We start from the raw sequence: 12698 nt of genomic DNA on the forward strand, positions 1-12698 counted from the left end.
GGAGGGGGAATAAAACTTTCTATTTGGAGGGGTGAACAAAAAAATGGACCGTAATAATTACACAAAGTTCTGTAAAACAAGTCGGAAAGGAAAAGTCCCAGTTTGTAGTCAGAGTGAGAGAGGGGGAGTGAAATAAGTGCCCGAGACTGGAGTGAGCGCCAGTAAATCTGCATTAAAACCTGCATTGAAAACTCAGCCAATTTCCATTCACATCTCACAATGAGAAACGAGAGCAGCTCCGGGAGTTTAAAATGGGATAGGGGAAGACAGATTCTCGGGGTATAATGGAAGGGGAGGATGAAATGTGAGGCTTGGGTATATCTAAGCCCCCCCCCCCCCCCCCCCCTCCCTCTCTCCTTTTTTTCCCAGGGAAAAAAAAGCTTTTCTTATTCAAAATACCATCACAAAGGGACACAGTGCGCCCGGTCACATTGGCCCATATAGACTAGCTGCCATTCATCACGTTGCCGGCCTATCAATGACACAACTCTCCTCGGGGTTTCTTTTCCCCTCGGAACATCAGCAAACATTCTGACGGATCTGACTCCGTTACATTATCCACAGAGTTATCAGAGAGAGAGGCAGAGAGGGGAGGAGAGAGAGGAGCAGAGTTGGCTGGAGCTGGCCCAGGTCTACAAGGATGAACATGCATTGTGATATACTGGAAGATTCTGACATGGATTCCACAGGTTGGTGTTTCTTCGGGGAAATTAGGATCAAGGCGAAGAGGGGAAGGGAGGAGGGGGCAGACTTGAGAATTCCAGCTCCGTCGCACTTAATTTGAGAGGAAAGTGGCTATGATGTGCCTCTGTTTAACATTGGACAATCTTTTTTGTTATATTTGTGACGGCAGTGGAGTTATTCCTTTGCCTTTGTTAGTTAAATGTTTTTTTTGCGGTCAAATCTCGTCCTTATTTCTGTTTTCTTTTTGAATATTCAAGTTATTCCCTTTTCCTGGCAGGTTGGGTTAGCAGAGTGAAGCACCCACCGCTACAAAGTGTGGTGAGAATTCCTGGTGCCAGGATCAGGTCCTGGGTGGCTGGCTCTGTGGGGGTGGGGGGGGGGGGGGGTAGGTCGGTTTTTGGGAATGTGTGGGTGAGCTGTGGGGTTGTGTGTGTGTGTGGGGGCGGTGGGGGGGGGGGGGGTAACTGACATGTGTTTCTGGAAAAGCGGGAATAGTGGGACTCCAAGGATGCGGAATGTGAGCTGCTCCGGGTGGCTTCGTCCTGACTGAATTGCTTGCAGGTTGTGAATGGACCCGGGCAACGCAGGTAGAGAGCCATTCGGCCCATCGTCCCCGTGTTGGCACTTGGAAAGAGCTGTCCAACTAGTCCCGTTCACCTCCTCTGTCTTGTTTTCTTTTAGGTATATTTTGAAAGTTATGATTGGATCTGCTACCACAGGTGACACAACCTGTGTTAAAAAAACTAAATTCTCATCTCCCCTCTCGCCCTTTTGTCAATTATCTTCACCGTGTCCTCTGGTTACCTTCCTGCCGGGGAAAATGGTACCCCTTACTTATCATATTAAAGCCCTTTATGATTTTACCTTTATTTAAAAACATTCTCTGCTCTCAGGAAATGGAATCTAGCTGGTGAATTGCAAAAGCGGAATCTCACCATCTGTCGGAAAAAAGTGTGCGTATTAAATCCCATTTACTCGTTCATTTCTCCCCCGCTGCTGCTGTTGTCTCAGTCCCCAGGGGAAGTTTACATGAAACTTTACAACTGGTCCCAAAGAAATTGCAGCGTCTCACTCTGGGATGTGGCTGTTTAACTGGGTCAGAATTGGCCTGTATAAAATGGATCTCACACACTTGCTGCACTGTGCCTATCCAGACATGTGCAAAGTGCTCTCTCTCTCTCTGCGCCCCCCCCCCCCCCCCACTCTCTCCCTCCCTCTCTCCTTAGTTCTCTGGAGAAAGTGACAGTAACTGAGGCCCCAAGTCAGACAGACCCTCTCTATGGAACCCAAAGTAACTCCGCATGAAAGCCAGCAGCTCCAGACAGCTACTCGGGTGTTCACATTGCAAGAGGTGACGACGTTTACTTTGGGGAGACAGGTTGGGATCAAGGGCGGGGAAATCTTTTCGATGGCTGCCCAATGCTCCAAAATGTGAATTGAAGGAAAACGGGATAGACGCCGCTCGCCTCAGGAAGACTCGCCTTTCACTAGTTAGTGTAGAGTCAAAAATGTGTAAAACTCTCCGTCCATTTCAGACGTCCGATTGAGAAGTAATCCATTAATTTCAGCAATTATTCTCCAAAATAAATACATTAATTTCCAAATTAATACTTAAAGCACCAGTAATTAATATTCTCATTAATTTTGAGTAAACATAATCACCTTCAAGGGCAATATACCAAGACATCACTCAAGTCCCTAATGTAAGACGGCATAGAAATATAGTTTCAGGAGTAATACGCCAAATAAATATTTCAATATCACTTCAATTTCAGGACTGATTCACCAAATAAACACTTCACTTTCAGGGGTAATTCATCAGCTAAATACTTCAATTTCAGGGGTAATACAAATAAATGCTTCATTTTCAGGAGTAGTACACCAAATAAATACTTCAATATCAGGAGTAATAGATCAAATAAACCCTTCAATTTCAGGAGTAATACACCAAATAAATACTTACATTTCAGGGGGTAATACATCAAATACACCTTTTAATTTCAGGAGTAATACATCAAATAAATACTTCAATTTCAGGGGGGTAATACATCAAATAAACACTTCAATTTCAGGAGTAATTCGCCAAATAAATTCTTCAATTTCAGGGGTAATACACAATAAACACTTCAATATCAGGAACAATTCACCAAATAAATGCTTCAATATCAGGAGTAATTCACCAAATAAACGTTTCAATTTCAGTAGTAATTCACCAAATAAATACTTCAATTTCAAGAGCAATACATCAAATAAATACACCAATTTCAGGAGTAACACATCAAATAGATACACTACTTCACTACTTTCAGGAGTAGTAATGGACCGACATATACATTCGTTTCAGTAGCAATTTCAAGTGTATTATGCAAATCCATGCATTATTTGCGAGAGTAACACATCAAATAATTCAGTTTGGGCGAAATTCACTAGATCAATAAATCACAGGTGATTTAAACTCTGGAATATTACTGGAGTAATTTAATTTCAGGAGATTTCAAATGTGCAAACGAACGCGGACCTGTCTGTAAGACCGTTCTGCAATCGAACTTTCCCGCGGTATTAAAATAAAAATAAACCCCCGAAATAGGCTCATCGATGCCTTTTTTTTGGACTCAACGAATTCCTTCCGAGCCGACATTGGGGTTTGGGGTCTCATGTCGGGGAAGTGTTTGTGAATAGAATCACTCCATCCTCATCGCATCTTCTGTAATCAGAAAATCCGGGACAAGAGTGGTTCGAAGTTTCGTCAACTTTATCGAGGGGATAAGTTTCTGACCGCCTCCACCCCCAACCCCAGCGGCCTGTGCTCAGGAATGGGAATATTCCAACCTTTCCTCATGGAGATTTTTCAAGAATCATTTCTCCCCACCCCCGCCGCCCCTCTGATTCCATCTGGAAATCCAGGTATTATTTTCCTCTGAAAATATCTCTCCCCCCCCCCCGCCCCCTCGAATCCACTTTCGATCTATCAATGCCAGAAAAGATAAATCCCAATTGGTGAATTACAAAAGGGCTGGTTGAATTTAATCCCAAATTAATAATTCAAGTTCTTCCTCCCCACTTATTAAAAAAAAAAGTAAAACAAATTAAAATTGTTTCATCGAAATCTAAGGCAATTAAAATTCAGGATCGGGGCTATTAAAACACCACCAAATTATTATCATTTTGTCCGGGGAGCCTCTCCAAAATGCAAATTGTAAATCTTTTCAATGTAACTGCATCTCAGGAGTTTGTGAATTATAACTAAGACACACTTCTGAAATCTCAACAAGCAATTCCTTGGATTTGACCATAAATGACTTGTAGGGGGACAGAATTTTTTTTTTTAAACCCATTAGTTCCTCGGTTGTTTTTTGAAATGGCAAATTTATCTTCTCCCCCCGGCTGTCGAGTATCTTTGACAAAGTAAAGTTTACTTTAGTTTCTTACAGCCCTCAGCCTCGCCCTTGTTCTCCAAAAAGTTCAGCAAACTATTGTCCCAGACATCAGGCCAGAGGGGAGAGAGTTTGACAAATAAATGGGATTTACTCATGAAGTGACTATTTAGGTATTTCGAAACTTCTCATCTGCGAATTAAATCGTTACCAAAATTTGGAATTGGCGGCGGGGGGGGGGGGGGGGGGGGGGAGTATCCAGCCGTATCCAGGGACACATTGCCAAGGGTTACCAGGACAAAGTAATGCTGCCTTGGTTACCGTTCGGCCTGTGGAGGAAACAAATTTAAGAGGGTTGGGGTGGACTTCAAAATATTATTAATTGGCGTTGTGGTCTCCAAGCCGAGAGCTGAGCGTGGGGGGAATGAACGTGGAGCTGGCCTCGGTGATGGTGACATCAATTGCGAAAAAAACCATCTGGGTCACTAATGTCCTTTAGGGAAGGAAATCTGCCATCCTTTGGACAGCGCGGTAGCATTGTGGTTAGCACAATAGCTTCACAGTTCCAGGGTCCCAGGTTCGATTCCCGGCTTGGGTCACTGTCTGTGCGGAGTCTGCACGCTCTCCCCGTGTCTGCGTGGTTTCCTCCGGGTGCTCTGGTTTCCTCTCACAGTCCAAAGATGTGCAGGTTAGGTGGATTCCCCTTGGTGTCCAAAATTGCCCTTAGTGTTGGGTGGGGTTACTGGGTTATGGGGATAGGGTGGAGGTGTGGGCTTGGGTAGGGTGCTCTTTCCAAGAGCCGGTGCAGACTCGATGGGCCGAATGGCATCCTTCTGCTCTGTAAATTCTATAAATTGTAAAAAATAATTCTTACCCGGTCCGGCCTTTAATTGACTCCAGACCCACAGCAATGTTGACGGCTCTTAATTGCCCTCTGCAATAGCCCAGCAACCCATCAACCACTTTGAGGGTAGTGAGAGATGGGCAACAAATGTGATGCCCACACTCCATGAAAGAGTAAAACAAAATGTGCGTGGCTCTTAGTTCTCCAGACCAAACCAAACGCCCACACATAATGAAGGGTTAGGGTACGGTGGCACAGTGGTTAGCACTTCTGTCTCACAGCACCAGGGACCCAGGTTTGATTCTGGCCTTGAGGACTGACCGTGTGGAGTTTGCACTTTCTCCCCGTGTCTGCGTGGGTTCCCTCTGGGTGCTCCAGCTTCCTCCCACAGTCCAAGGATGCAGGTTAGGTGGATTGGACATGATGAAATTGCCCTTTAGTGTCCAGTGATTAGGTAGGGTTACAGGGTTAGTGCGGGGGGCCTGGGCCTGGGTGAGGTGCCTTTTTGGAGGGTCAGTGCAGACCCAATGGGCCAATTGGCCTCCTTCTGCACTGTACGGATTCCTTGGATACAAACGGGATTTTGGGCTTCACAAATAGAGGTATTGAATAGAAAAGCAGGAAAGTTTTGCTGCATCATTATTAAGCTTTGGTTAGGCCACAACTAGAATGTTGCATCCAGACCTGGTCACCACCTTTTAGGGTGGATATGAGAGTCCCTGAGATGGGTCAGAGGAGATCAGACAGTCTCAGAGATGAAGCTACATCATTAGGGTTGGAGAAGCTGGGGTTGTTCTCCGAGAGCAAAGGAGATTAAGGTGAGATAAAGGTGCACAGGATTGACAGGTTTAGATAAGGTAGAGAAATAAAAGCAGTTCCCATTAGCGGATGGTGCAAGGAGTACAGGACACAGGTTTTGTGCAAGAGATGCAGGGTTGGAGGGTGAGTGGGGGGGGGGGGGGGGAGTTGGGGAGGCGGAAGGAACAGTTCTACGCAGGCCTCTGCCTGTAATGACCCAGTAACCCTATTTATGATCCAGATACTCAGACCCCGTTTTTCTGCACCTCAGCACCCAGCCCTCCCCAGACCAAACATCTGAACCCAGACACCCAACATCCTGAGACCATTCTCCATCCTCAGTCTCCTAGCTCCCCCAGGATGGGTGACCATTTGCAGCTAGGTTTACACAGGCAGACCCCCTCCCCATTCCCTATCCCCCCCTCCCCTTCATCCCTCCTGATGGAGGATCTACCACCACTATTCCGAACCTGGAACCTGTTCCCCAAATAACCGCCCAGCAATAACATGACCATTTCCCACCCCACTCCCACTTATCCAGGGAGTTTTCATTCTTCGCTGAACAAGACATTTCCTCTTGTCAGAGAATCTAGAACGATATATCACTGTTTAAAAATAAGGGGTCTCTCATTTAAGACAGAGATGAGGAGAAATCTTCTTCTCTCAGAGGGGCGTGAGTCTCTTCCACAAAAAGCATTTGAAGCAGAGTCTGCGAATATCTTTAAGGCAGAGCCAGATAGATTCTTTTTTTAAAAAAAACTATATTTATTGGTGAGCCAGATAGATTCTTGACAAGCCGGTTAACTTACACCTGCTCCTAATTCATATGTTTGTGTCCTAAACACGGGGTAGAGGGAGGGAATGAAACATTCCTCTGAGCAAATTGAAAGATTTCAGCACCCATCTGTGGGACAGTTCCAGACACTGGCCAATGGGACAGTTCTAGACACTGGACTGTGGGGCAGTCCCAGACACTGGCCAGTGAGACAATCCCAGACACTGAGCTGTGGGACATTCCCAGACATTGGCCAGTGGGACAATCCCAGACACTGACCTGTGGGACAGTTCCAGACACTGGCCAGTGGGACAGTTCTAGACACTGGACTGTGGGGCAGTCCCAGACACTGGCCAGTGAGACAATCCCAGACACTGAGCTGTGGGACATTCCCAGACATTGGCCAGTGGGACAATCCCAGACACTGACCTGTGGGACAGTTCCAGACACTGGCCAGTGGGACAGTTCTAGACACTGCCCTGTGGGACTGTCCCAGACCCTGGCCAATGGGACAGCTCTAGACACTGGCCTCTGGGGCAGTCCCAGACCCTGGACAGTGAGACAATCCCGAGACACTGGCCAGTGGGACAGTACCAGACACTGGCCACAGGACAGTCTTAGACACTGGCCTGTGGGACTGTCCCAGAAACTGGCCAGTAAGACAAACGCAGACACTGGCCAGTGGGACAGTACCAGACACTGCCCTGTGGGATAGTTCTAGACACTGGCCTGTGGGACCGTCCCAGGCGCTGGCCAGTGAGACACTCCCAGGCACTGGCCAGTGGGGCAGTTCTAGACACTGGCATGTGGGACAGTCCCAGACCCTGGGCAGTGGGGCAGTTCTAGAGATTGGCCTGTGGGACTGTCCCAGACACTGGCCAGTGAGACAATCCCAGACACTGGCCAATGGGACAATCCCAGACACTGGCCAGTGAGAAAGTTCTAGACACTGGCCAATGGGACAGTCCCAGACCCTGGCCAATGGGACAGGTCTAGACACTGGCCTGTGGGACAGTCCCAGACACTGACCTGTGGGACAGTTCCAGACACTGGCCAGTGGGACAGTTCCAGACACTGCCCTGTGGGACTGTCCCAGACCCTGGAGAATGGGACAGCTCTAGACACTGGCCTGTGGGGCAGTCCCAGACCCTGGCCAGTGAGACAATCCCAAGACACTGGCCAGTGGGACAGTACCAGACACTGGTCAGTGGGACAGTCCTAGACACTGGCCTGTGGGACTGTCCCAGACACTGGCCAGTGAGACAAACACAGACACTGGCCAGTGGGACAGTACCAGACACTGTCCTGTGGGACAGTTCCAGACACTGGCCAGTTGGACAGTTCTAGACACTGGCCTGTGGGACTGTCCCAGACGCTGGCCAGTGAGACAATCCCAGGCACTGGCCAGTGGGGCAGTTCTAGACACTTGCCTGTGGGACAGTCCCAGACCCTGGCCAGTGGAACAGTTCTAGACATTGGCCTGTGGGACTGTCCCAGACACTGGCCAGTGAGACAATCCCAGACACTGGCCAATGGGACAATCCCAGACACTGGCCAGTGAGACAGTTCTAGACACTGGCCAGTAGGACAGTCCCAGACACTGACCAATGGGACAGGTCTAGACACTGGCCTGTGGGACAGTCCCAGACACTGACCTGTGGGACAGTTCCAGACACTGGCCAGTGGGACAGTTCCAGACACTGCACTGTGGGACTGTCCCAGACCCTGGAGAATGGGACAGCTCTAGACACTGGCCTGTGGGGCAGTCCCAGACCCTGGCCAGTGAGACAATCCCAAGACACTGGCCAGTGGGACAGTACCAGACACTGGTCAGTGGGACAGTCCTAGACACTGGCCTGTGGGACTGTCCCAGACACTGGCCAGTGAGACAAACACAGACACTGGCCAGTGGGACAGTACCAGACACTGTCCTGTGGGACAGTTCCAGACACTGGCCAGTTGGACAGTTCTAGACACTGGCCTGTGGGACTGTCCCAGACGCTGGCCAGTGAGACAATCCCAGGCACTGGCCAGTGGGGCAGTTCTAGACACTCGCCTGTGGGACAGTCCCAGACCCTGGCCAGTGGGACAGTTCTAGACATTGGCCTGTGGGACTGTCCCAGACACTGGCCAGTGAGACAATCCCAGACACTGGCCAATGGGACAATCCCAGACACTGGCCAGTGAGACAGTTCTAGACACTGGCCAGTAGGACAGTCCCAGACACTGACCAATGGGACAATACCAGACACTGGCCAGTGAGACAGTTCTAAACACTGGCCAGTGGACAGTCCCAGACACTGGCCAGTGAGACAATCCCAGACACTGGCCTGTGAGACAATCCCAGACACTGGCCAGTGGGACTGTCCCAGACACTGGCCAGTGAGACAATCCCAGACACTGGCCAATGGGACAATCCCAGACACTGGCCAGTGAGAAAGTTCTAGACACTGGCCAATGGGACAGTCCCAGCCCTGGCCAATGGGACAGTTCTAGACACTGGCCTGTGGGACAGTCCCAGACACTGACCTGTGGGACAGTTCCAGACACTGGCCAGTGGGACAGTTCGAGACACTGCCCTGTGGGACTGTCCCAGACCTTGGCCAATGGGACAGCTCTAGACACTGGCCTGTGGGGCAGTCCCAAACCCTGGCTAGTGAGACAATCCCAAGACACTGGCCAGTGGGACAGTACCAGACACTGGCCAGTGGGACAGCCCTAGACACTGGCCTGTGGGACTGTCCCAGACACTGGCCAGTGAGACAAACACAGACACTGGCCAGTGGGACAGTACCAGACACTGTCCTGTGGGACAGTTCCAGACACTGGCCAGTTGGACAGTTCTAGACACTGGCCTGTGGGACTGTCCCAGACACTGACCTGTGGGACAGTTCCAGACACTGGACAGTGGGACAGTTCGAGACACTGCCCTGTGGGACTGTCCCAGACCCTGGCCAATGGGACAGCTCTAGACACTGGCCTGTGGGGCAGTCCCAGACCCTGGCCAGTGAGACAATCCCAAGACACTGGCCAGTGGGACAGTACCAGACACTGGCCAGTGGGACAGTCCTAGACACTGGCCTGTGGGACTGTCCCAGACACTGGCCAGTGAGACAAACACAGACACTGGCCAGTGGGACAGTACCAGACACTGTCCTGTGGGACAGTTCCAGACACTGGCCAGTTGGACAGTTCTAGACACTGGCCTGTGGGACTGTCCCAGGCGCTGGCCAGTGAGACAATCCCAGGCACTGGCCAGTGGGGCAGTTCTAGACACTGGCCTATGGGACAGTCCCAGACCCTGGCCAGTGGGACAGTTCTAGACATTGGCCTGTGGGACTGTCCCAGACACTGGCCAGTGAGACAATCCCAGACACTGGCGAATGGGACAATCCCAGACACTGGCCAGTGAGACAGTTCTAGACACTGGCCAGTGGGACAGTCCCAGACACTGACCAATGATACAATACCAGACACTGGCCAGCGAGTCAGTTCTAAACACTGGCCAGTGGACAGTCCCAGACACTGGCCAGTGAGACAATCCCAGACACTGGCCTGTGAGACAATCCCAGACACTGGCCAGTGGGACAGTCCCAGGCACTGGCGAATGGGACAATCCCAGACACTGGCCAGTGGACAGTCCCAGACACTGGCCAGTGAGACAATCCCAGACACTGGCCTGTGAGACAATCCCAGACACTGGCCACTGGGACAGTCCCAGACCCTGGCCAATGGGACAATCCTAGACATTGGCCAGTGGGACATTCCTAGACACTGGCCAGTGGGACAGACCCAGACACTGACCAATGGGACAATACCAGACACTGGCCAGCGAGACAGTTCTAAACACTGGCCAGTGGACAGTCCCAGACACTGGCCAGTGAGACAATCCCAGACACTGGCCTGTGAGACAATCCCAGACACTGGCCAGTGGGACAGTCCCAGACACTGGCCAATGGGACAATCCCAGACACTGGCCAGTGGACAGTCCCAGACACTGGCCAGTGAGACAATCCCAGACACTGGCCTGTGAGACAATCCCAGACACTGGCCACTGGGACAGTCCCAGACACTGGCCAATGGGACAATCCTAGACATTGGCCAGTGGGACATTCCTAGACACTGGTCAATGGGAAAATCCCAGATACTGGCCAGTGTTTAGAACTGTCTCACTGGCCAGTTCTAGACACTGGCCAACGAGACAGTCCCAAACCCTGGTCAGTGGGACAGTCCCAGACACTGGCCAATGAGACAGTTCTAGACACTGGCCTGTGCGACAGTCCCAGACACTGGCCAGTGGGACAGTCCCAGACACTGGCCAATGGGACAGTGCCAGACACAGCCCTGTGGGACAGTTCCCGGCACTGGACTGTGAGACAATCGCTGACAATGGCCAGTGGGAGAGCCCCAGACACTGGCCTGTGGGACAGTCCAAGACGCTGGCCAGTGGGACTGTCCAGAAACTGACCAGTGGGACAGTTCTAGACACTGGCCTGTGGGACAGACTCAAGGACTGGCCAGTGGGACAGTCCCAGACTCTTAGCTGTGGGACAGTTCCAGACACTGGCCAGTGGGGCAGTTCAAGACGCTGGACTGTGGGACAGTTCCAGACATTGGCCAGGTGGACAGTTCAGATACTGGCCTGTGGGACACTCCGAGACACTGGCCAATGGGGCATTTTCAGACACTGGCCTGTAGGACATAGAACATAGAACATAGAAAATACAGCACAGAACAGGCCCTTCGGCCCACGATGTTGTGCCGAACCTTTGTCCTAGATTAATCATAGATTATCATTGAATTTACAGTGCAGAAGGAGGCCATTCGGCCCTTTGAGTCTGCACCAGCTCTTGGAAAGAGCACCCTACCCAAACTCAACACCTCCACCCAACACCAAGGCAATTTGGACATTAAGGGCAATTTATCATTGGCCAATTCACCTAACCCGCACATCTTTGGACTGTGGGAGGAAACCGGAGCACCCGGAGGAAACCCACGCAGACACGGGGAGGACGTGCAGACTCCGCACAGACAATGACCCAAGCCGGAATCGAACCTGGGACCATGGAGCTGTGAAGCAATTGTGCTATCCACAATGCTACCGTGCTGCCCTTAAGAACATATAAATCTACACTATATCATTTTCCCGTAATCCATGTACCTATCCAATAGCTGCTTGAAGGTCCCTAATGTTTCCGACTCAACTATTTCCACAGGCAGTGCATTCCATGCCCCCACTACTCTCTGGGTAAAGAACCTACCTCTGATATCCCTCCTATATCTTCCACCTTTCACCTTAAATTTATGTCCCCTTGTAATGGTGTGTTCCACCTGGGGAAAAAGTCTCTGACTGTCTACTCTATCTATTCCCCTGATCATCTTATAAACCTCTATCAAGTCGCCCCTCATCCTTCTCCGCTCTAATGAGAAAAGGCCTAGCACCCTCAACCTTTCCTCGTAAGACCTACTCTCCATTCCAGGCAACATCCTGGTAAATCTTCTTTGCACCTTTTCCAGAGCTTCCACATCCTACAGTCACAGACACTGGTCAGAGGGACAGTTATAGACCCTGGCCAGTGGAACAGTCCCAGACATTGGCCAGTAGGACAGTCCCAGACACTGGCTGGGACAGTTCCAGACCCTGGCCAGTGGGACAGTTCCCAACACTTGCCTGTGGGACTGTCCCAGACACTGGCCTGTGGGATAGTCCCAGACACTGGCCAGTGGGACAGTTCCAGATACTGGCCTGTGGGACTGTCGTAGACACTGGCCAGTGGGAGTTCCAGACACATGCCTGTGGGACAGTCCCAGACACTGGCCAGTGGGAAAGTTCCAGATCCTGGCCAGTGGGACTATCCCAGATACTGGCCTGTGGGACTGTCGTAGACACTGGCCCGTGGCACTGTTCCAGACACTGGCCTGTGGGACAGTTCCAGACCCTGGCCAGTGGGACTGTCCCAGATACTGGCCAATGGGACAGTGCCAGACACAGCCCTGTGGGACAGTTCCCGGCACTGGACTGTGAGACAATCGCTGACAATGGCCAGTGGGAGAGTCCCAGACACTGGCCTGTGGGACAGTCCAAGACGCTGGCCAGTGGGACTGTCCAGAAACTGACCAGTGGGACAGTTCTAGACACTGGCCTGTGGGACAGACTCAAGGACTGGCCAGTGGGACAGTCCCAGACTCTTAGCTGTGGGACAGTTCCAGACACTGGCCAGTG

At 50.9% G+C, this 12698-nt stretch overlaps 1 protein-coding gene across 6 annotated transcripts in view; it reads left to right on the forward strand.

The window, feature by feature from the left end:
* The first annotated feature begins 414 nt into the window (after positions 1-414).
* rfx4 (regulatory factor X, 4) overlaps positions 415-12698 on the forward strand; it is a 391138-nt gene continuing 378854 nt past the window's right edge. For 3 of the 6 annotated variants that reach the window (XM_072484881.1, XM_072484884.1, XM_072484880.1), the window contains exon 1: positions 416-689. In XM_072484881.1, the coding sequence (XP_072340982.1) occupies positions 641-689 (49 nt within the window). In that variant the 5' untranslated portion in view covers positions 416-640. Of the gene's footprint in view, positions 690-12698 lie in introns of all 6 variants that reach the window. The other 3 variants (XM_072484885.1, XM_072484883.1, XM_072484879.1) reach the window with 2 other exon arrangements.

The sequence above is a fragment of the Scyliorhinus torazame genome, chromosome 19 (genome assembly GCF_047496885.1).
Source record: "Scyliorhinus torazame isolate Kashiwa2021f chromosome 19, sScyTor2.1, whole genome shotgun sequence".
NCBI lineage: Eukaryota > Metazoa > Chordata > Chondrichthyes > Carcharhiniformes > Scyliorhinidae > Scyliorhinus > Scyliorhinus torazame.